General features: G+C 40.8%; 3 protein-coding genes across 5 annotated transcripts; 2 read left to right on the top strand and 1 right to left on the bottom strand.

The window, feature by feature from the left end:
* Positions 1-1,326: 1,326 nt before the first annotated feature.
* Positions 1,327-6,604, top strand: LOC111224886 (carcinoembryonic antigen-related cell adhesion molecule 20-like). 2 transcript variants are annotated; one of them, XM_022749575.1, is made up of 9 exons: positions 1,327-1,508; positions 1,602-1,871; positions 2,214-2,462; positions 2,546-2,812; positions 3,163-3,408; positions 3,499-3,807; positions 5,147-5,422; positions 5,592-5,840; positions 5,930-6,604. In XM_022749575.1, the coding sequence occupies exons 1-9, from the start codon at positions 1,355-1,357 to the stop codon at positions 5,950-5,952; spliced, it is 2,043 nt and encodes a 680-aa protein (XP_022605296.1). In that variant the 5' UTR covers positions 1,327-1,354; the 3' UTR covers positions 5,953-6,604. The 2 variants fall into 2 exon arrangements, with proteins under 2 accessions (XP_022605296.1, XP_022605298.1); XM_022749577.1 differs by lacking the exon at positions 3,163-3,408.
* Positions 6,521-12,329, bottom strand: rpap3 (RNA polymerase II associated protein 3). Of its 2 annotated transcripts, none has more exons than XM_022749579.1 (17): positions 12,289-12,329; positions 11,827-11,987; positions 11,566-11,733; positions 11,366-11,476; positions 11,159-11,286; positions 10,949-11,070; positions 10,784-10,854; positions 10,568-10,702; positions 10,156-10,283; positions 9,904-10,025; positions 9,553-9,623; positions 9,098-9,190; positions 8,091-8,290; positions 7,776-7,959; positions 7,350-7,447; positions 7,141-7,241; positions 6,521-7,032 (listed from the first exon to the last, which is right to left on the bottom strand). In XM_022749579.1, the coding sequence occupies exons 2-17, from the start codon at positions 11,977-11,979 to the stop codon at positions 6,947-6,949; spliced, it is 1,971 nt and encodes a 656-aa protein (XP_022605300.1). In that variant the 5' UTR covers positions 11,980-11,987; positions 12,289-12,329; the 3' UTR covers positions 6,521-6,946. The 2 variants fall into 2 exon arrangements, with proteins under 2 accessions (XP_022605300.1, XP_022605299.1); XM_022749578.1 differs by having other exon boundaries at positions 12,198-12,323.
* A 504-nt stretch (positions 12,330-12,833) lies between these two features.
* Positions 12,834-15,914, top strand: atp23 (ATP23 metallopeptidase and ATP synthase assembly factor homolog). The gene is made up of 6 exons (XM_022749573.1): positions 12,834-13,186; positions 13,399-13,444; positions 13,888-13,969; positions 14,078-14,215; positions 14,800-14,883; positions 14,976-15,914. The coding sequence occupies exons 1-6, from the start codon at positions 13,039-13,041 to the stop codon at positions 15,177-15,179; spliced, it is 702 nt and encodes a 233-aa protein (XP_022605294.1). The 5' UTR covers positions 12,834-13,038; the 3' UTR covers positions 15,180-15,914.
* The last annotated feature ends 6,428 nt before the right edge of the window (positions 15,915-22,342 follow it).

Here is a 22,342-nt window from a genome sequence, read left to right as displayed (position 1 = left end):
TGGGGATCCCCTACAGCTTCCAGTGCACAGCCAACTGCTACCCAGGCTGCAAGTTCACCTGGACCAGGGGTAACGTGACCTCTCAGGGGCCAGAGCTGACCCTGCAGCTCCTGCACATAGAGCCAACAAAGACCCTGACCTGCACAGTGGTGAACCCCACAACAGGGAAGTCAGTCTCCGTCCACAAGACGCTGCAAGTGACAGGTACGAATGACCAAACTGAAGATGACAGTTGATGAGTTTCCTCAGCAGCGCCTCCTTTATCCAAATCTTTTTCCAAACTTTTCAGCTGGACCGTCGAACATACAGATCAGCGGTCCTCCCATGCTGACTTACGATTTTGAATCCAACTTTACCTGCTCAGCCAGCTGCTACCCCTCCTGCAGCTACTCATGGACTGTTATCCTGGATGATCAGAAGTACCAAACTGTGCAAGGCAACACAATCTCTGTCACTCCACCTCACAAGACTGTCATCTCTGAAACTCTCCTCTGCCAGGCTGAAGACACCATCTCACATCTCTTCATCTCTACAACTCTGAAGCTGTGGGTGGCAAGTACGTGAAAGAACTGAAGCTTTAGATGAGAATTAGTTCTAATAAATAGTGACAAATAAACTGGGTATGTTGCAGTTCAATTACACATGGTGGAAGTCAGTGTTACACATTAATGTTTAATTCAGTTTGTGTAATTGCTTTACTTGCAGATTACGTTGTGATTTAGTTTTGATTAGATTCTTTTGACAGTTCACTCTAATTACATTTGAATTACACTGCTAAGATTAAAGCCTGGCTGATAATTTTTGAAAGACTAATAAATGACACAATCTTCTTACAAATGAGAAACTGAACTAATAAGCAATAGACTGCATCTTTTCTCAATGACAGTACATTGAGGGATTTTACTGCAACAGCCTCACTTGGTCTGGTATGACCAAGGTATAATATATACATAACATGATATGGTATAACAACACCTCAGTTTGATCATCCTACGATGTATTTAAAGCAACTAACTCTTGGGAAATTCATCATTCAGTTATTTTCCTGCCACAGAGGCTGCCGTTCAGCAAAAGTTACATAGTCTAGCTTCAAATGTGCACTATACCTAAACTCACCTATTAGTTTTTTTTTATTAGATTGCATTCACGTTCTGATGCATTTGTGAAATATGCACAAAACATTCAAATGTGCTTTTTAACTTCTTCCCCAGGTTTATCGGACATCAGCATCGATGGTGACCACACGGTGACGATGGGAAAACGGTACAAGTTCATATGCTTTGCCACATGCATCCCATACTGTACTTTCACATGGAAGTACATGGGGAAGACTTTCCTGGGTGACCAAATCCAGATGCCCATCTTGCACCAGGGGAATGAACCAAAGTTTTACAATCAACTTGAGATTAACCTTAGCGACTACTCGAAAATAGAGCCGCTGACCTGTGAGGCAACAAACTCTGTATCTCACGCCACTCTCACCACCACTATGAACCTCACTGTCATTGGTAAGTGTGTGACATCGCTCCCTCATGATTAAGAGAAAGTATGAGGTACAAGAAACCAAACGTGTCATGTTCATGCTTATTGTCTCTGCACAGACCCCATCGCAGTGCGCCCTGCCTCTCAGGCCCAACCAGTGGCAGGCGAGTCTTTCTCTCTGCAGTGTGCTGGCTCTCAGAACCCAGCCTCCATCACATGGCTGAAGAACAAACACCCAGTGCTAGCATCTGAAAGAGTGCGGTTCTCCCCTGACAACACCACGATGAGCTTCAGTCCTCTCCTGCAGACAGATGATGGTTTATACCAGTGTGTGGTGGCAGAGGGGGAGCTCCCCATCCAGTCTGTCAGCTACAAGATGCAAGTAAACTGTGAGTATACTGGTAGGAGAATATGAAATACTTTCTGCTTCTTCATAAGCTAACAAGGAAGTGACCTTAAGCAAGGCCCTGCTGCTCAGTGGCCATGCTTCCCCTACTGCCAGGGCTCAAAAGGTGCATTCTTGATATAAAAGAAAATTAAAGACCCCCCTCTCCAGCTTGTTGGATTCGTTCATCATCGGTGTCCATCAGCATGTTCTTGAGTTGCCACCACAGCAGGGAAAGACGACCCTGGGCCACAACTTGAGGAAGCTACTTCAGCAATAGAAAAATCACGTAAATGAACGACATTTATTGAGAGGCCTATCTTGTTTGTTCTACCTCCAACCACAGATGGGCCGTCTTCAGTGGTGATCAGTGAGGTCGACATAGTGACAGTGGGAAAACTGTATGTTTTCCAGTGCTCAGCCAGCTGCTACCCGACCTGTAAGTTCACCTGGACCTGTGGTAATGTGACCTCTTGGGGTCCGGAGCTGAGTTTGCAGGTTGGGGAACTACACCCGACACAAAACCTGACCTGCACAGCAGTTAATCCTGCTACAGGAATGTCAGTCACCGCCCAGAAGACGCTGCAAGTGACAGGTGATAATAAGAGAACTGAATTTGAACTATTGAATTTTCTCAGGAGCGATATCCTTCAACCAAATGTGTTTCCAACTTTTCAGCTGGACCATCAAACGTACAGATCAGCGGTCCAGCCTTTATGACTGCAGGGGTTGCGTCCAACTTTACCTGCTCTGCTGACTGCTACCCCTCCTGCAGCTACACCTGGACTGTTGCCTCTGGAGAAGAGAACCTCAGTACCGCAAAGGGCAACACAATTTCTGTCACTCCACCTCCAGGCACCGTCATCTCTGAAACGCTCGTCTGTAAAGCTGAGGACACCGTCACACTTCTCTCGTCCTCTTCGAGTCTGCACCTCTGGGTGGCAAGTACGTGAAAGAAATTACCTCAAAAGTGAGAATTAACAACCAATAGAATGGTTTTCATCCAGCTGTTTTTACCCACATTTCCATCATGTTTTCTATGTGTTTTTTCACCTTTTACCTCTTTTAATTAACCTTGTAGTGCGCCTTCTTCTTCTGCGATAGAGAATTAGAATTCACGAACAAACTCCTAATTTTTGCATAACACTAGTGGATGGAGATAAATTCGCAGAAATGCAGTTAAAATTTGCACCACATTTGGATGTTAACCCACTTTAAAAAACTTTTAAGAACTTTTAAAAGAAGTAAAATGAGCATAGAACATTCAATCATATTTTTTAAATCTCCTCTTCTAGGCTTATCTAACGTTACCATCACTGGTGACAGCACAGTGTCGATTGGAAAACAGTACACATTCATATGCTCGGCCACATGCATCCCATCCTGCACCTTTACGCTGACATACATGGGGAAGACTTATGAGAGAAGTGAGCTGCAGATCATCGCTAGTGACTTCTCTATAACTGAACCTCTGACGTGTGTGGTCACAAACACAGTATCTAACGCCACTCTCACCACCACTAAGAACCTCACCGTCATTGGTGAGTCTGATTTTCAGTTGATTCTATATTGGTTTGAGTTAAATGTTATGCTGCAGCAGCCTTGTAATATATAATGTTCTCTCTGTACAGACCCGTTTTCAGTGCGTCCCACCTCTCAGGGTCTACCGGTTGCAGGCGAGTCTTTCTCTCTGCAGTGTGCTGGCTCTCAGAACCCAGCCTCCATCACATGGCTGAAGAACAAACACCCAGTGCTAGCATCTGAAAGAGTGCGGTTCTCCCCTGACAACACCACGATGAGCTTCAGTCCTCTCCTGCGAGCTGATGGAGGTTTATACCAATGTTTGGTACTAGAGGATGGAAACCACGACCACAACAACAAGAGTCGACAAGAGTCTAGAACCCCCATCCTGTCTGTTGGCTACCTGATGCATGTAAACTGTGAGTACCAGGGTCACTAAAAGCACGTCTTAATGCAGAGGAGTCCAACATATTCAAGAAATGGACTCAGGAGGGAGCTAGGTAATGGCTTCAAATAATTTCCTGCCATTAAATTTGGTGTTCAGCAACACTTTTTTTTTTTTACACAATTTTTGTCTTCCTCAGGCTCTGAGATTCAACACATTCAATTTGAAATAAAGTAAAGGATACTACATTAAAGTGCCAAGTCACACAGTCCTCAAATTTCAAGGGTTCACAAGTAATTGGACACTTGGCTAATTGTAATTGAATTACACTTGGCTAAGTGTGTGTCTCAAAATGTCAAACTTAGGGAATGTACAAAAATGATTAGTGAGGACGACAGGGTATTCAATATTTATTTTGTCTGAGGGGAGCAACTTTTTTTTATATTTTATTTCAGCCTTCCTCTGCAAATAAAATAATGATAAGATGAAATAAATAATAGATAGATAATAAAATAATAAATGGTGAATAGTTAAATAGGTACCAGAGACTGTATATAAGGATGGACGTAGCCTCTGTGACGTCACCCAAAGGTTTCTGAAGATTTATGAAGGTTTTGAAGCTCAGAGTGAGCTACGCTGCCCTGGCCATCTTATCAGTACCTACCTGACTCCAACTAATTCCCTCCTAATCCAAAAATAGACAAAGAGGTGGGGCGTGTGTGGAGCCAAGACTTCAGTGAACGCCAGTTTGTGGCAAGCATTGATCACCCACCTGTCACTTAAAGCAACCACACCCTCAATTATGTATAACTTTAAGTCTTAATAAAATTTAAACAGGTGAGCTATGGAAACGGGACTGGCGACCTGTCCAGGGTGTACCCCGCCTCTCGCCCGAAAGGATGCTGGGATAGGCTCCAGCCCCCCCGCGACCCTACTAGAGGATAAGCAGAAGAAAATGGATGGATGGATGGAGCTATGGAAACGGTTGTCATGAAGGAGAAAACTAGCTATAGGGACCAAAACTGTTTTTGTACCAGGCTGTAAACATGTTTATCTCTGCTGTGAAGTTCGAAATTTTAATATGACAGTCTATGGAGATTTACTTGCATTTGAATCCAGCATCAAGTGGTCATTTGAGGAACTGCAGTTTTCGGCACTTCGACGTTGGATTCATTTTTCAGCCCCAGAAGTTGCTGCTTGATAGATACATTAAAAAAATACTTTTTGACATGTTGTAGGGAGGGTGTCGAGAGGGGTATTCAACATAAATATTAATAACCCAGGGGAGGACCATCCATTTTTACGAAATGAAACCACCCTAATAATTTACTTTACTGTCAACAGACTACTGAAAACTTTGTTATACCTTCCAGATGGGCCAGACGAGGTGCAGATTGTGAAACGCAGCAAAGGGCCAGTGGGTGAGGAGATGGTCGTCCTGACCGGGTCCACAACAGAGCTGCAGTGTTTGACTGACTGCTTCCCCGTCTGCTCCATCACCTGGTTTTACCACGACAAATTTCTGTCCACAAATGCCTCCATACTCTTCACACCTGTAACACCTCCATACAAGGCTGCTCTCACCTGTGTGGCGTTCAACTCTGTGACAAAGGAAAACAGAACCGCTGAGACTGTCGTGGTGGTGCCTGGTAAATCACACATCTTTCAGAAAACGTACTTGCTTTTTTGCATGTCGGTACCTGTTTGAGTAGCAGGAGTTTTAATTCACTTCTCCTTCGCATGAAAATCTTACTTTGTGCGGCTTTATTGGAATATTATTGTTGCCTGTATTTCTTTTAAGTGGCTCTTCTCTTGCAGAGGGACCAAAGAATGTGGTGATTTCAGGACCAGACTCTCTTGAAATTGGGGTCCCGGCGAGCTTTACATGCTCAGCTGAGTGCACTCCTTCCTGCAGCTTCACGTGGACCGTGTACGGGAAGAACGTGACGGGCAGTGTCATCGACATCTCTGTGAACCGCCACGTTTCCGAGGAGTCCATCAGCTGCCGGGCTGAGAACACGTTCACCGGGAAGACGGCGATGATCAGCGAGACGCTCGGTGTCTCAGGTAGGCTGTTGTTGAACGTTTGAGTGCACGTACACACAGTTCATGGCTGTTATCTGTTCTCACTCTAATTGATGCTCTTTTCACTGCAGATCCTCACTGGTGTGGATGTTGAGACGCTGGAGGGAAACGACATTCTCCTAACAGTCCGGTTATCTTCTTATTAATGACACTTACTATACATATATGACTATTTACTCAAGCACTGTGTACTCTCACTGTGATGGCCTAAGCAGGGCGTTTCCCTGCACAATGCATGCTGGGACAGGTTCCAACCTCTTTGTGACCCTGAATAAGATTAGACGGCACAGACAAAGGACGTATGGATCGTGTGTTTGAGTAATAGGTCACTGGTTTAATAACACAAAGCTAATCTGGTTTTCTCCCATGATGTATGACCATTTCTCTTGCCAAACAATATGCACTATTATACTTAATAAACAATGAAGTACTGGACTTTGACTGATTACCCAGCATTAATTAATCATTCATGTGACACATCTGAGATTAAGTAATGTTGAATTCAAAACATTTGTAGTTACTGACTCAACAGGCCGCACACCAATTACAAAATACTTGTTTATTTCTAGTTCAGTTTTCCATCAGTTCTATCTCAAACTGAGCCTCTGTCACTCAGAGTTTTCTATACTTCAAGCAGGTTTTAGTCGATGCAATGTCAGGTGTTTTTTTTTTTTTTGTTTGTTTTTTGGCAGGGTTAGAGAGGAACATTCACACCGCGTAGAGTACTCACAGAGACCAATCCAGACTTTTACACTGTGCTCAGGATGGAAATTCACACTTCTGTTGATAGAACATGTCTCCAAATCCCCCTATTAGCTGACTCCCTGTTAACACACCAACATGTTTATAATATGAAAAGCTCACAGAGCATCACTGGAGTAATAGTACAATACTCTATCTGCATACTGAGTTGTTTGCCTTATGGGATTTAATTGGATGTCTTGCTGTTTTGTGCCCACACACGCTGGATATGCACACTGCTACTTTAATGAAAGTTTATTCAGTATTAAATATAACTGTTTGATTTGCTTTAAATCCAATGTTGCACCCTGTGTTAAAATCTTTAGTGTGTTGCTTAAGATGGAGCGTCACACACCGTACTTCTTCTGTAACTCTACGACAGACGATCCTTCCAGCTCGGCTTGGTGAAGGAAGTCAAACAGATCTTTAAGCACTAGAGAATAGAAAAAGCACAGCAATTACTAACATGGCGGCGTGTGTGGGTGAATGAGATGCAATGTAAGCATGAGTCATGTGTAACAATGCATCAAAGAGACTCCACCTTTCTTCTCTGGAGATGACATGAACATGACGGCCATGTCGAAGCGCCTCGTGCTTGCCAGACTGCTGAGGATCCCCAGTGTAACAGCCGGTGCTTCATTCCTACACAAGAGCTGAACTTAATACACAATGTCATACTACACATTTTTACACAGTTTAGCTCTATAAGTTTTTCTATTGTACTCTTTTTTTTTTTTTTAAAGAACTTACTTCATGTAGAACTCGTGCAGCGTCTTCAGGATCTGATTGAGGATGTCAGGTTCAAGGGAGTTTTGGAAAATCTTTGAGAATGCCTCAGGCTTGATTTGCTGCAAGACAAAACCCAAAAAAAGGCTGAGAACAAAAAGAAAAACTCTAGAATCTGAAGTGTGATAATTTGATTAAATGTATGGTTTCAGATTCAAACCATATTTGCAGTGTATTTGCAATGTGAATCAAAACTAAAGATCAGACTGTGTCAATGTAGTAATTAGGAAACGCATGATGAAGACTGTATCTCTAAAAAATTATGATAAAGACCCAGTCCACTATATGCTCTGGCTTTGCATATCCACGCCGTCACTGTTACTGTGACGATCCCTGTGGTGATGGCAACATATAATTATCCTGTTATTGTTCTTCTCTAACACAGCTCACCCTCAGATATCTGTAAATCACTTCAGGCTGCTTTCCGATCTTGCGGAGGTCGGCCTCCAGCTGGAAGCTGGTGTTGGGTGGAGGAGGCGGGTCTGTTACTGTGGTGGAGCAATTGGTCAACAGTTCAGGTGGATGAGTGATGTTCTTCTGCGCTGGTCGTCCTGTCTGTCTGCTGGGAGGAAGCCTGGTGAACAGAAGCATATCATCTGTTTACTGGGTGGGAATGATCAATAGCAAAGCAACAGTCAGTGTTTTACAGACAAACAAAGAGGGTGATGAAATGGTTATAACCAGTAATAAAACAGTGCCACTTACTGGTCTGATGCGTGTGAGGGGGCGTCTGATATCTCTTCGATTTTGATCATCTTGGCGCTGGGTGACGTCGACAGTGGAGAGGACCCGTCCTCAGTCTCCTTCACCACTTCCTCGACGAGGGACTTGGACCCACCTGACTCCACCTCAGGAACCGAGGCCTTTCCACTGATTTCCTCAATGTCAATCCTCCTCAGAGGTTTCTGAAGAGCATCAGAGGCTCACAATCAGACAACATAATGACCCAGTCTGATGGTTATAGTAAAGATGTCCCTCCTGCCACCTGCTGGACAAATAGTGCTCCAGCAGATAAAGATGAGGAGACGATTGATCTGCTACTTATACAAGTTGTATAAAGTCTGTCAGTTTTGGTTTTTGGACTGTTTGGACATTTGTTGATTTAACTTTGAGCTGTGGGATATCTGATCTCTAATATTTTATAAACAATGAATAAAGAAAATGATTGGCAGATTAGTTGATACTAAAAATAATCGTTAATTGCAGCCCCAGTCAAATATAAAGACAAGTGCTAATGCCAGCTCACTAGAGCCCAAAGTTAAGTCTCTGAGTCGAACAGTTTCTCCATCAAACCCAAATGATTTTCAATTTACAAAGACAAAAACTTACAGAAAATTACAGAAGTTTATGTTTTGTAAGTCTGCGTTTTTACTTAAAATACTAATCAGACTAATATATTTTCAATATATAGATTAACTTTCTATCAACTCAAGTTAATTCGTCGTTTCAGGGTTAAATTTAATAGTTTTAACCAAAATTTTCAAATTCTCTGCAAACTGCGTTCTCATTAATTAAAGGATCTTTTCAGAAATCAAAACACACACATTATCTTGCTTCTACATGAAACCTGGAATCAGATCCCCTCAGTGTTTTTAGTATCAGAAGTCTCCTCACCAGGGACAGCCTGGCCTTATGACAGCCTTTTTACACCCCTTATGAATAAAAACCTCCGCACTGATGGAAAAGTAGAAGTGGAAAATTGAACCACTCACAGTTGAGCGCAGATGTGTTGGTTTGTTGATTGGCCGGACTGTTCTCCTCTGTGAGCTGTCCTCTGTTTGAAGAAGGCCGCTGGAAGATGCATCCTAACACAACAAGAGGGAAGAGAAGTGACGTCTGTAGAAGGTCAAACCAAATAAAGTCTGACGAGTCCACTGGTCATCCAGACATTAGATCTGAATTTAATCATTTATTATGAGATGAGATGTTCAACCACTGTTGCAGAGGGACTTGACACACAGCATTGGAATAAACTTAATTCTCTAAGACGCAACATTACAAACAACCAACAGTAAAGAATGCAAACAAAGTAAAAAGAGAATTAAAAAGTATTTCTATCATGCAGAGGTGAATATGTTGAGCAGAGCACTTTACTTTCTAATCAGGGTTTCTTCTTCTGTGATTACTTTCCTGTTTTGTTTTCCTGAACCTGAATTTTGAAACTTACAATCTGGAGTTTCTGTAGTTCATTCAAGGCCTGTTTGTTGCCTGGCTCCAGGTGCAACAGCGCCTGAAAATCTGAGGCGCGCACACACACACACACACACACACACACACACACACACACACACACACACACACACACACACAGAGACTCTGTTTTATACCCCCAAAAGGTCAATACATAACTCTTACTTACTTAATTTAGAAATTAAACAGAACAGATCATTTTTGTAATAGAGGAAGAGTTGAAAATGAAAACCGATGGCAGACAGGAAGGAGAATACAGCTAGATCTGCTGCAGCTTTCCGGGCTTCTAACAGTGAAAAATAAAAAGACATAATTCTGTTGTTTGTACCTTGTTTGGCCTCCTCCAGTTTCCCTAAAGCCACTCTGGCTGTGCCTCGGCGGGCAAAAGCCTTGGAGTAAGTACTGTCCAGATAAATGGCTTTAGTGCAGTCCTCCTCCGCCTCTTTATACCTGCAAAAAAGGTTTCTGCCATGAGTACACTGCTCAGACGTGTCTAAAATATCACCGCTACTGAAAAAGAAAACCTGAAGTCATGTTTTATTTTCTAGTAAAGAGGAATATTTTTTTGTGTTGTTCCTACCTCTCCAGCTTGAGGAAGGCCATGGCTCTGTTGGCAGGAAGAAGGACGTTCATACTGTCCGCCTCCATGCCTCTGCTGTAGCACTCTGCAGCTGCTTCGTACTTCCCCTCTTTGAAATAAGCATTCCCCTGAAAGGCACATTCACAAAACATAAACAAACTAGGAAAATTGTTTCCAAATAAGCACATTATATAACAAATATCAGGATCTGAACTTTTCCTTTTAGCCCACACAGTGCCAAAAAAAATCTGTGGTGGATGTTGATGGACAAAATGGGTCTAAATATAAGATGTCGAATCCTTACACAAATCTGTGCACATTTTGAATTTACCAGCCTCTTGACATGAGAACTGATGAGTCCAACTGGGACACTTCACTTCAGCATAACTGGGCAAACCACATCAAAGCTTACTCTGTCTTTTTGTATGACCGCTTCCTGCCTCCTCTGCTGCTCCTCCATCAGTCTCTGCTGCTCGGGGTCGACTGTGAGAGCCTCCTGTGGCTGCGTGGCTTCACTTTGGACGGTCGGTGCCTCGTGTCCGAGGGCCTGAAACCAGCAAGATAAAAGGGATCAAACAAAAGAGACTTGAGAAATGCAGCTGATCCAAAATGATCATTTCACACTCACCTCGTTAATTTTCTTCACTTCATTCTGTGCTTCCATGTTTCCGGGGTCAAGCTTGAGAACCATCTCATAATCTATACAGAAATAGATTCATGTTGTTATCTCAGTGCACTCAAGACTGAGAGACAATCTAGTCTTTTTTCTTTTTTTTTTAAATCAGTTTGTCACCTTCTAATGCAGATTCATATTTCTTCAGTGCAAACCGTGCTGCTCCTCTTCGGGCATATGCTTTGAAGTAGTTGCTGTCCAGAGCGATGGCCAAGTTGCAGTCGGACTCTGCCACAGCGTACCTGCAAAGAGCAAAGTCTCATTCATTTACAGGGAGACAAAACTTAACATGGCACCAATACAGCAGACACATGATCTATGATCTGTTACTTTTTGAGCCGGAAGAAGGAGGTGGCTCTGTTTGTAGGAAGCACAGGGCTGTAAGGATCTTCCCCCATCCCTCTGGTGTAACATTCAATGGCTTCATCATACTTCCCATCTTTGAAGAACTTATTACCCTGAAAATAACATAAAATATTTTAGGAAAGGGATTTTCTACTATGCTTTCTTTTTTAGTATGTCTTATGCAGGATTTACCTTTTCCTTCTCTGCCAGCGCTTTCTCCTGATCAACTGCAGCTTCTTCTGAGTCCGACTCATTTGACTCTGCTGGACTTTCCTCTTTATCCATCTCTGCCAGAGCCTTGTCCTGCAAGCACAGATGCATAAATCTTTTGTCAGCTACTCCACAACTTCACAAATAGTGTTTAGTATATTTTACAAGAATGCTTCAGCTACCACATCAAACTTGTCCCATGATCGATAGTCGTATGCTTTAATCTTCGATGCTTGTTTGGACTCTTCTGCTTTTGTGTCACCATTTCCAACAGTCTCCATTTTCTTCTTCTTCTTCTTTTCCCTCATCTTTGTTTTGTAGTCTTTGTTGCGCACAGGTGGGAGTTCCCTCTACAACACAATGCAGAAAGATGCTGTTACTTGAAGGATATCCAGAACGTTAGCTGCTCCTGAAGTGGACGAACATTTACACCAAAAACAAACCTGAACCTCCTGGGGTCCTTCTGTCCTCAGCTCCTCATCTCTCCTCTTCATGTCTGTCTCCCAGCTCTCCAGCTCCTTCATGAAGCTGTGCAGATCCTCCGCGTTCTGCCGCATCTGAAGCTGTAACTCAATGGCTTTGTTTCCCCCAGACATGTTATTCCCTGTGAAACAGACATTTGTTTTTTGATAAATTCTTAACACCTGTTGCTGTCGTCTTTGTTGTCTTGAAGTCTGCACTGCAGCCAAGAGGAAAACACGATTCACGCTGTCATGTGTTTGCGGCTAGCGGGTAGCTAGCTAACAGAGACGCTAAATGTTAAGAATAAAGTGAGCAAAATGGACACTGTAGTTACTTGAAGCTTGTAAAGTACCTGTATCTTCTCTTTCCAGCTCATAAACACAGTTAAAGTGTAGCTGTAGATAGTTTTGCTAAGTGCTACAACAAAATGTGTTGTTATTCACCGCTTTCTGTTTATGTTCGGCGCCATGACAGCGGAGTCCCAGTAGCCTTTGCGCTGCTGATCCTGCGCTGGGCGTAACCAAAGATCGCCTATGATACAAATTGATAACCTACTCCAAAAGCATTCATCCACTCACTCACTTTAATTCACTCGTCAGTTTGTAAAAGCTGTCTGCAAACAACAAGCAAGAACCCATACTGTATGTGTAACATCTGTAATGTCTAATATTACGTTTTATACCTTACGGGCTTGCAATAAAGTAGGTTAGCCCCTAAAATACAAAATGTAAACATAAGAGATGGCCGATGGCATTATTCCCTTGTGCAGTTGAAAACGGCTGTGCAGAAAGCTAAAATAATTCAACTGGGAACTAGTCTTCTCTTGGTTTGGTGGGTGGTGTTGGATTGGGTCATAAACTGCTTTTGGTCCACACATTTCGGTTCAAGTTGACAACTTGCCTGCTCGTTCTGAATAGACGATCTACACCGTATACCAGTCTCCAACAAAACGTCATTGATAAAAGCATATATTTTATTACTTTTTATTTCGTTATTGTGAAGTGAGTTTCTTGACTTCTATGTTCTAGAATGATGTCAATCAAATAGAAAAAAATCATTATTAAATTCATTACCTTTGACCTGTAGCTACCACGTGATCTCCAAAACAGTGATGACCTCTCTTGCTAGCTAGCGGTAGCTAACCAGGGGGACTTAATGCTTACATTTCCAAATTGTACACAACTTTTCTCACAATGGACCAGACTAAACAAGAGGAGGATTATGGATACGATTTATTCCCGGAGAGGAACACAGGGAAGTACAAGAAGGGATCCATCGCGCAGAGCCTGTTCACTTTCAACCACAAGTGTCAGGTCATGTTACAGTTTGCAATGGAAACTAGTGAGTACTGCAGACAGCTAATTACCCTTTTAAGGAGAGTTACACGGCAGCAGTGAAATATTGTATAATGCAATAGTTTCTCTCCATTGTGGTTGTGATTAAAACATCAGTGCAACGTTAACGTTTGACAGACTGCCTCACTAGCAGTTAACATTAGCTAGCGTAGCGTTAGGTACTAGCGAATGCTGACTATCGGTTTGTGTCCCCTGTAGGTCCGTATGCAAAACTGCTCCTCAATGCCATGAAGAGTTCAGGATGGTTAGTATGTGTTTCATTTTTATACCCTCCACTTTCATTTTCACTGTTTGCAGAAAATGTATTTGCAAATGTTATTACTGCAAATACTACTGATATTATTAATTAACAGTAATTATAGTTTTTATGATGCCTAAATAAACAGTTTGATAAATGTATCTGACTGTTACTACATGTTCAGACTAACATGACTGTGTCCTGTTTCACTTGTCCCTTAAAAATCACAATGCAGTTAATCTCACCTCAATAACCTAATTCTTTAATGTGATCATTTCAGGCTTTTTTTCCTCCCTTCATTTCATTGGCACTTTTTGACACTTTTAAAACAATTAAACGGTCATTTGATTTTGAGCTGGTTTGTTTTGGACATTTAAAGTAGAATTGTTGGAGCAAAGTAAGCACATTAAATAGCACCAAGATGACTTTGCTTTCTCCTCTCAACACAGCAAAGTATTTAAAGACCGGCATTTCTCCTGTGAAGACTGTGATGGGACCGTCAGCGGTGGTTTTGATGCAGCTTCTTCTCAAGTAAGAGAGATAATGGCAGTGAAAAAGAGAAAAAAAAGATATTTCAGAATGAGCTGGATTCACAGTACTTGTCTTGTCAGATGTGATGATATTTGCTCTCATTTGCAGATTGTATTGTGTCAGAACAACATCCACCAGCAGTCCCACATGAACCGAGTGGTCACACATGAGCTCATCCATGCCTTTGATCACTGCCGGGCTCATGTGGACTGGTTCAACAACTTCAGACACTTAGCTTGTTCTGAGGTATGTAAAAATGTGTTTGACACTGGCTAAATTTACTTTATGTGCAATGGTGATTCTAGTCTGGTCAGTTTTAATTCTACCAGTGAACATTTATGTTCCTATTAGTTGTTTCTGCTAGTATAAGAGAAGCAAATGAAGATCTCATACAGTCACAAATATGTACTGTTACTGCTCTTGGCATTAAAATGTACTAGCACTGTAGTTTTCCCCCAAATGTCACTTAAAGAGGAGTAAATACTGCATTTCTTGGGGGACTATTTTCAGCAGCGGATTAATACACATTTGGTGCTTTAGTGAGTATTTACAGCATCACCGGAATTAAAAGTCCTTTGAAATCACTTAAAGTAGTAGTAGTTTTCTTTCACTGCTTGATATGTTTTATCCATAAACAAGATGCCAGCATTCGACCTGAGAAAGGAGAGGTTGGCTTGGTTTTTATCAATCTCAATCATTCACAACTCATTTTCTACTCCAGCTGCATGTTTAAAATTTTTTTTGCAGAATTTGCAGAATAAAAAAATCATTATCTTGCAGACCAAAAACTTTGCTGGTTAGTCAAAGATTTCTTTGTGTCATTGTTTCAGATTCGGGCAGCTAACCTCAGTGGAGACTGCGCCTTTAGCAACGAAGTTGCCAGGTTCAACTTTGGTGTAAAGCAGCATCATCAGGTACCTGTGCTGGGATAAATGTAACTCTTACTGGCAGGTTTCAGCTCTGTGTCTCTAATCCAACTCTTAACTGGCCCTATTTTCTCACACAGGAATGCGTCAGAGGCCGTGCCCTACGCTCCATCCTGGCTGTGAGGAAAATTAGCAGAGAGGAGGCGGAGAAAATCGTCGACGAGGTCTTCGACACGTGTTTCAATGACCACGCGCCCTTTGGGCGGATCCCGCACAGCAAGAAGGATGCCAAGTTTGCCTATAGAGATTATGAAAACAGAGATCGATATAATGCAAACCTCTAGTGTCGTCACATTCTCATTAAACTCCCAAGGGTGCTGGGACTGGTGCTGATGCCGACAAGAGCTTGGCAGCGTCAGGGCCTCGGTCAGCGTAAGGGCTTCAACAGAATGACTGGGTTGAAAATGATCACGTCCTGTCAGAAGGGATTTTCAGAGAATGATTTGTCGTTGGATTATTAAGGCAAAGGAAGGAGCTATGGTACATTTCATTTTCTACCTTTCAGACACTAATTCTGTAAAAAGGGATTGTAAGGACTGATTTTGCTTTGCAAGTTAAGTATTAGTTGAGGCACCAGTGAATTTCGTCATTTGAGTTTAGGTGCTCAATGGGTGCTTTTAAGGAAATAAAAGATTTCCTTTTTGTCCATCGATGTTTGCTGTGAAAGTCCTTTGTTGACAAGCAAGCATGTATTTCATCTTGTTGCCACATTGACCTTCATTAATTTCTTGTAAATAGAGCAGAATATGCTTAAATTAAACAGAATCATATGTATTTGAATTAAAGTTTGATTCCTCTGAAAAAGCATGGTTGGATGTTTGTGTTTAAGCTTGTTTAACCTTAAAACTAGTACCGCAAAGTTATTTTTGAGGACAACAGGGACCTGTTTCATTCGACCTTGGCACAAAATGTTTGAATTTGACTTGCCAGGGAAGGATAAGTGAGTATATTACTGGTTATAACACATTTATGTTTAATCCTGTGAGAGGATCCGTCAAATTAACGTGAGACAAGATGAATAAAATGAGAAAAGTTCTTCAACACAAACACCATCAACTTTGTTCACATCTGCGCCGCCACAGTAAAATGTCATGCTGACATCTTTATTGGACATTAGCATTTAAAGAATCTTCGCAGAGATTAATGAGCAAAAAATTATAAGGGAATTAGCCTCATAATCCCCCTTCCTCCTCCATCTCCTCCTCCTCCTCCTCCACTTCTGTCTATCTCAAAGACAACACCCTCCGCATCATAATCACAAAGTCACTTGGTGTGTCTGCTGCTGAAGTGTAATATCCCACTTATCTCTATATTCTTTACTTAGAAAGCGCCACAAAAACACGAGAAGAGTGTGGGCTCACACAACAAGGCGAGTGGGTGGGGATGGGGAAGAGCAAAGAAGATTAGGTTAGTTTCAGAAGCTTAACAGAGAAAATGATGAAAACAGCCTTGAGGCAGTGGGATTAATGTGAGACAAAACACAAGAAAACAAAAGACAAATGATATTTGGATTTGTGCAATGTCATACACCCGACTAGGCTAAATAAAGAAATCATAGAAAACAACAGAATTACTTCTGGAATTGTTCACATATCAAATGCTGGCTGCTTAATACATTTGATACAATTAGACATGCCAAACATTTGTAAGTTGACTTGTTTCATGCTGTTGTACTGAGTTCAACTGCAGCCAGGGACTTAAGGAGTTACCGGGTCCTGAATCCAAGTCCTCGCCACAAACCCAACCCACATTTAAGTCTCATACTCAGTCTAGAAACATTTCAGCTGATAAAATAAGCACCATGTGTAAAAAGTGTAAAGAGGTGTGGAAAGTTTACACAAAACAAACTATGAACATATAAACTTAAGCTGCTGGTGACTGTGTTAGCTATATACACACTGAACCAGATAAATATTTAAGCACAAGAGAAGAGCACACAATATTAGGGAATGAGAGGTATGTAAATGATGCTCATTTGATCATTTAATAAATATAGGACATAGTAAAATGTTTTTGCAAGATAAATGGGGAAACAGGCTAACAGTGAAATTAGGTAGGCTATGGTCATCTGTTGTAAAAAGGTTTAAAATACAGACTACTTATTATAATGGCTTAAATCTAAAGCGTTAACATTACAAAAACAAAACATTACATGCTTTTTAGAAATTAGAAAATTTACTTCAAAGATGAATATTTCTGTTTAAGTTCAAGCAAAGATATGTAGTTATAGCAATATTTCTCTGCAACATGAATCACTATCAAAAAACCCAGTTGCTGTGTTGTGTTTGTGCTGTGCAGCAGTAATAACCAGTCTTAAACCCTCAGTCATGACTGCAGTACTGTCTCTGTCCACTAGATGGGAGTTTGGAACCACTAATCCTCATCATCAGGACCAAGCGAGTCCAATCCAAACTTGAGAAGAAAGTCCTGTTACTGTTTTATTGATACATGGCCTATAATTAAATTCATTTCATTGAGCCCTGTTCCAGGTGAATGTTGCGCCTTTTATGAGCAGAGATAGGGCGCAGCAATCAAGTTAGTGCTGAGAAGAGTGACGACTTTCATTATTCCATCTATTTAAGCAGGTGGCACCCACTGTGATCTAATTAGGGTGCTCCAGCAGCACCGAAATCCCTTCACTAATCTGCTGTAGGACAACACATTAACCCTGAGAGCACTAATGAACTCATCTCATTAATTAGAATAATGCCAGATTTAGTTGTAGCATGGAGAGCCGATGAAGAGCGAGGACACCCACTTGCCTTTGTGAAGTTTGCGTCTGCTCTTCATGGGGGTTGAGTTGATAATGAGAGACTGCTGAATTATTTAGCTGGATGTGAATAGCACTGAGATATTGGAGCTAGTGGCCTTGAAGACGACCATGCGTGTTTCTGCACAATACATCTTTTCAGAGAAATGTTTGATGAGTTTTTTGGGGGGGTTGGGGGGTGTTTCACAGACATTTGCTTCTCAAGGTCTCAGATGACTTTGAAATGAACGGGACTGGAAGAAAGAAGCGGAGGAGAGACCCGGGGCAAAAGCTGGGCGTCGTGGCATCCTCTGGCCGAGATGGTCACTTTTCTGTCCCATCTCCAGCACTCTGGGGAAACTCTTGAACAAAGAAAATATATTGAGTCCAGTTACCTGTTCTTTAGCCTGAGGAGAACAGTCATATCCAGCTGATTGAGGACAAGAGTGCATATCCAAGGATGGGCGCCATGAACCTTGTCTTATCAGCTGACATCTTATCTTAGCACAAATCTACAATACAAGGATAAATATCCACAATCCACAAGCAGAAATAGAAATAGAAAGTTTAGCCTTGTTGTAATAACAACAGTAGGAGTTGAATTAGCTGTATTAGCACTATCAGTATATGTAGTACTTGCTAGATGGACTATTACTATTTTAATGAAAGAAAGAGTTGGACATTTTGAGAAATTAGCTTAAACTTTCTTGACAAGAGCTAAAGCTAGTTAACTTTAGCACAAGGGACATAAACAGGATAAACAGTAAACAAAAGTAATAAAATCAGCCTAGAACCTCTAAAGCTCATAAATTAACATGTCTCCCTTTTTTATCTGTACAAAAACAAAACGTAAGAATTCACAACACGTAGTGGTTGGGACTCTTTGTGCTCAGCTAAGCTAACTGGATTTTGGCGTTAGCTTATTCAGTGTCATAAGCAAGAAAGCATGTAAGCATATTTTCCATGTCAAACTATTATTTTTAATATATTATCATGTTTACTGGTAGAAGTAATGTAAGCATCTTTATTTATAGTGGTAATAATATGAGTGGTTAATGTGATGTTTTTAATCTTTAAAACACACCATTCAACCTGTGTGATCCTTTGGCTGCTACTGTAGGCGTGTTTGGTCTGTACTGGACTCAGTTATCACCTTGACTTGATTATCAACCTTGACAAATGATGTATAGTTATTTATATACAGTACCAGTCAAAAGGTTGGACACACTTTTCCATTGTGTCCTTTCAAAGGACACCAGGGTTATGACTGTAGTCAAAAGGGTTGAAGAACAGTAACCTTTTTATTTTGGGAGCATTATAGTTGGGTCTGTTGCGTGGTTAATTAGCAGTAATGATGCATTAGTAAAGCCTACATATTTACACTAAAATATCAAATTAGGAACTTTATATATGACTTTTAGTATGAAATATGAAACAAAAACCCCCTTTATAAAATAAAAGCAGCAAAATTTCTTCTACTTTATTACTTGACCAGTGGGTATCCACTACTGCCAACAGAAAGCATTGGTTTTACTTAATAGGGTCCTCTAGAGGGAAGAAGTGTAATTCATCAGGTTGTTAACAGGCGACACTGACAGTGTATGAGGAAAAAGTTTAAATCATTATAATTCACAGCACAAATCCTCTGGAGGCAAACCGTCTAACCTGACAATTAACTTCCCCAGCAGGGAAGCACTGTTTGAGACCGCGGTGGGGTAGTGGGCATGTAAATCAATTAATTATGTGTGCAAGTTGAGGATTAATTAAGCAGGTGTTTAAAGTTGGCAGAGATCAGCTTTGTAGTATAATATTATACTATAATTTTATGTAATTTGAGCACAACTTTTGGGCATGACTCTCCCAAGGTCAGGTCATCTATAATCACAATGAAATGGTCGTTTGATGCAAATCACACAAACACATATTTTCCCTGGTTAATTATAATGACTTCACTGTGAACAGTTTTGAGTAGTTCCTATGTTAATTGTAAACTTTGTGTTTTGTTGAGTTTCTTGAGTTGCAAGGACACTGGAAAGATATTCTGTTGAATGTTTTTGAATGCTGTTCGCACCAGTGACTAAAGTTAATTCACCTCCACTGTACAGGGGTGGAGGCAGAAACTTCACAGGTGCTTATCTCAACAAAAAAAAAGTTTTTCTTGTTATATTAAATGTAGTAACTGACTAATAAAACTTTTTCCTTTGTCATATGAAAAAAAAATTATTTTCAGGGTTACAGGTAAGTCATGGAGATCAAGTCTAGCTCCTAATAAGTCCCAAATCTAGTCCCACTTAAGAGTTTCAAATCCCCTATACACATGGACACAGCCAGATTAATTCATTATTACAATAATAATCATATATTAATATCACAAATAAACTTGGATGGATAATCTGTTTAAACCTGCTCTGACAGCCACAAGGATAGCTTCATCTCATTCATTAAATACATTAGCTAGCTTGCCTGGTTGCCTTGCTTTGCACAATTCAGCATAGAGGTACATGACCAGCATTTTACCTCATTCACCTTCACGAACAGGTCAAGAGATGGTTCATAGGCCAGAGTTGAGAAACCATCTTTGAAAATTAGATGGAACAATCTATCCATGACCTGAAAAAAGGGAGCAGAAATTTAAGTACAAATCTGTATGAGTTACCGACTGGTTATTAGGAATCAACCCCTGAAAACAAGGTGACTTGTGATGTGTGGCCTGCCATGTTTTCAGTCATTTAAAGTCAAACAGAGAAGGAAGGAGGTGGTGAGTTAGTTAAGTGCCTTTTTCCTTTTCCCACGTTGTCTCAATAACAGCAATAAGTCAACGGATTTGTGGCACATTGAATGGGTTTATTAGGAATGAAAGGACTGGAGATTATATCAGGAAATCCCCTTCAAACTCGCACACATGCATGAATGAATCCGTACACACACGCACACGCACACGCACACACACACACACACACACACACACACACAGTAAATCATTTTGATACTGATGAACATCTTGTTAAAGATTTAAAGATTTAAGGTTTTCCTGGACAGTCAAACAGCAAAAACACAGAAATGTATATAAAATCTCTGAAACAGATGTAGACCAGTAAGGTAATGTGAAATAAAGCAATGTCATTAAATTAACCTATAAAGCTATTGTATGTTTTCTCCTGCTTCTCTCCATTGTTTCTGAAAACGTACACTCATTTTCCTCCACAGTGTTGGGTTCAAGTAAATTAGCACTGGCAGACTGTTAACATTCATGGCAGAAATGTAGATGACTTCTACAACAGTAATTAACACATGCTGGCATTTGAATCTTCACTTTGCTAATGATATGCATGGTATTAATTAGGCCTCAGTGATTAACATAACAACCGCTGGACAATGTCCCGAGGTAAGAGCAGGGCTGTTTTTCTTTTTATTAATTCTCCCTAAAGCCACAGACTCATTAATAAATCCGAACAGTCAGCTCGGCTAACCTTGACAAGTATTGTGAGTCATGTATTTGTTGAAAGTAAATTGATTAACTCTCCAGACTGAACAGGAAGCTCAGAAATATGTCATGTAAATAAGGGCACAACAGAAAAGCAAAAGAGATTTGCAATGAAAAATAAATAAAATAAAATAAAATAAAATAAAATAAAATAAAATAAAATAAAACAAAGAAAAGCATAAGAGGACACAAAAAAAAAAAACATGAAACAAGATAACAGAATCAAGAAGATCTGAGTGCAGCAAACATTGGGATATTACAGAACACAACAGAATGAGACCACAGAGACTGGAGTCGAGCACAGAGCAAAATAAATGGGTCTGGCTTAGTTAATAATTCAGTACCAAGATATTTGTATGTTTAGAGTTGAATTTGTGGCTGATGAACCTTGATGTGCTTTGTCCACTCCTAAGTCAGTTGCAGCTAATTAGCGAGGTAAGTAGCGCAAGCAGTAAAAACCTCATCCCGGTATCCTAAAAGATAAAGAAACATGCTAATCGCTCCAGGTTGAGGTGACAGATTTAGATAACTGAAATCTGCCTTCACTGAGCACTATAAATACTATAAAGTTAAGGTTACATCCACACTACTATGTTTTAGTTTTAAATCTCTTTTTGGCTATCTTTACTCCTAAAAGCCACTACTCTATGCTAGTTTTTAAGATCCATAAAACAGAGATTTTTGGAAACAATGCTTGACTCGTTTCAGTTTGAAAACTCTGGGGTTGCGTCCTTTGGAAATAATGATGTAGACAACCTACGTTCGAAATTGCACTCACTGATAAATGCTTGAGTTATATTCACCGGCTTGTCACTAACTCTCTCTGTCTGTTGCTGGGCAGGTGTATTCAAGGGGGTGTATCAGAACTGGCTGTAAAACCAGAACAATGAGCCCAAAGTCACTATAAAGCAAGGTGCAGAGTTTGGGGATAATTTTAGATTGTCAATATGAGTGACACCTTTCACATTACACTGTCATTTTTCCCATTGTTAATTTAAATCATATTTATTGGTGCAATGTTTTAACAGCACGTTTCAGCATAGATAATTTGTTGTAATAATCAGCGGCAGTCAAAACAACAGAAGCTAAATAAGTTGCGTTAAAGACCAAAGAGTCTTGAGGAACAATGGACATGCTGTTTTACCTGCAAGTCATTTCTGCTCCAAACCATTCAACATGCAACGGTCACGGTTAACTGAGTTTCTGCAGGTGAA

The sequence above is a fragment of the Seriola dumerili genome, unplaced genomic scaffold (genome assembly GCF_002260705.1).
Source record: "Seriola dumerili isolate Sdu_G_001 unplaced genomic scaffold, Sdu_1.0 BDQW01000138.1, whole genome shotgun sequence".
In the NCBI taxonomy this organism is placed as follows: domain Eukaryota; kingdom Metazoa; phylum Chordata; class Actinopteri; order Carangiformes; family Carangidae; genus Seriola; species Seriola dumerili.
Note: the sequence above shows the minus strand (reverse complement) of the source record. Positions and strands in the feature narration are given on the sequence as shown.

What these genes read in the sequence shown, in the direction of transcription:
- LOC111224886 (XM_022749575.1), top strand. Translation starts at nt 1,355, where the DNA reads ATGCCCATCTTGCACCAGGGGAATGAACCAAAGTTTTACAATCAACTT. An exon ending in CTACAAGATGCAAGTAAACT is followed by an intron (nt 1,872 to 2,213) that starts GTGAGTATACTG and finishes CTCCAACCACAG; the next exon opens with ATGGGCCGTCTTCAGTGGTG. An exon ending in CGAGACGCTCGGTGTCTCAG is followed by an intron (nt 5,841 to 5,929) that starts GTAGGCTGTTGT and finishes TTTTCACTGCAG; the next exon opens with ATCCTCACTGGTGTGGATGT.
- rpap3 (XM_022749579.1), bottom strand. Translation starts at nt 11,979, where the DNA reads ATGTCTGGGGGAAACAAAGCCATTGAGTTACAGCTTCAGATGCGGCAG. An exon ending in ATATGAATCTGCATTAGAAG is followed by an intron (nt 10,855 to 10,948) that starts GTGACAAACTGA and finishes ATTTCTGTATAG; the next exon opens with ATTATGAGATGGTTCTCAAG. An exon ending in CTGCACGAGTTCTACATGAA is followed by an intron (nt 7,242 to 7,349) that starts GTAAGTTCTTTA and finishes GCTCTTGTGTAG; the next exon opens with GAATGAAGCACCGGCTGTTA.
- atp23 (XM_022749573.1), top strand. Translation starts at nt 13,039, where the DNA reads ATGGACCAGACTAAACAAGAGGAGGATTATGGATACGATTTATTCCCG. An exon ending in GACACTTAGCTTGTTCTGAG is followed by an intron (nt 14,216 to 14,799) that starts GTATGTAAAAAT and finishes TCATTGTTTCAG; the next exon opens with ATTCGGGCAGCTAACCTCAG. An exon ending in GTGTAAAGCAGCATCATCAG is followed by an intron (nt 14,884 to 14,975) that starts GTACCTGTGCTG and finishes TTTCTCACACAG; the next exon opens with GAATGCGTCAGAGGCCGTGC.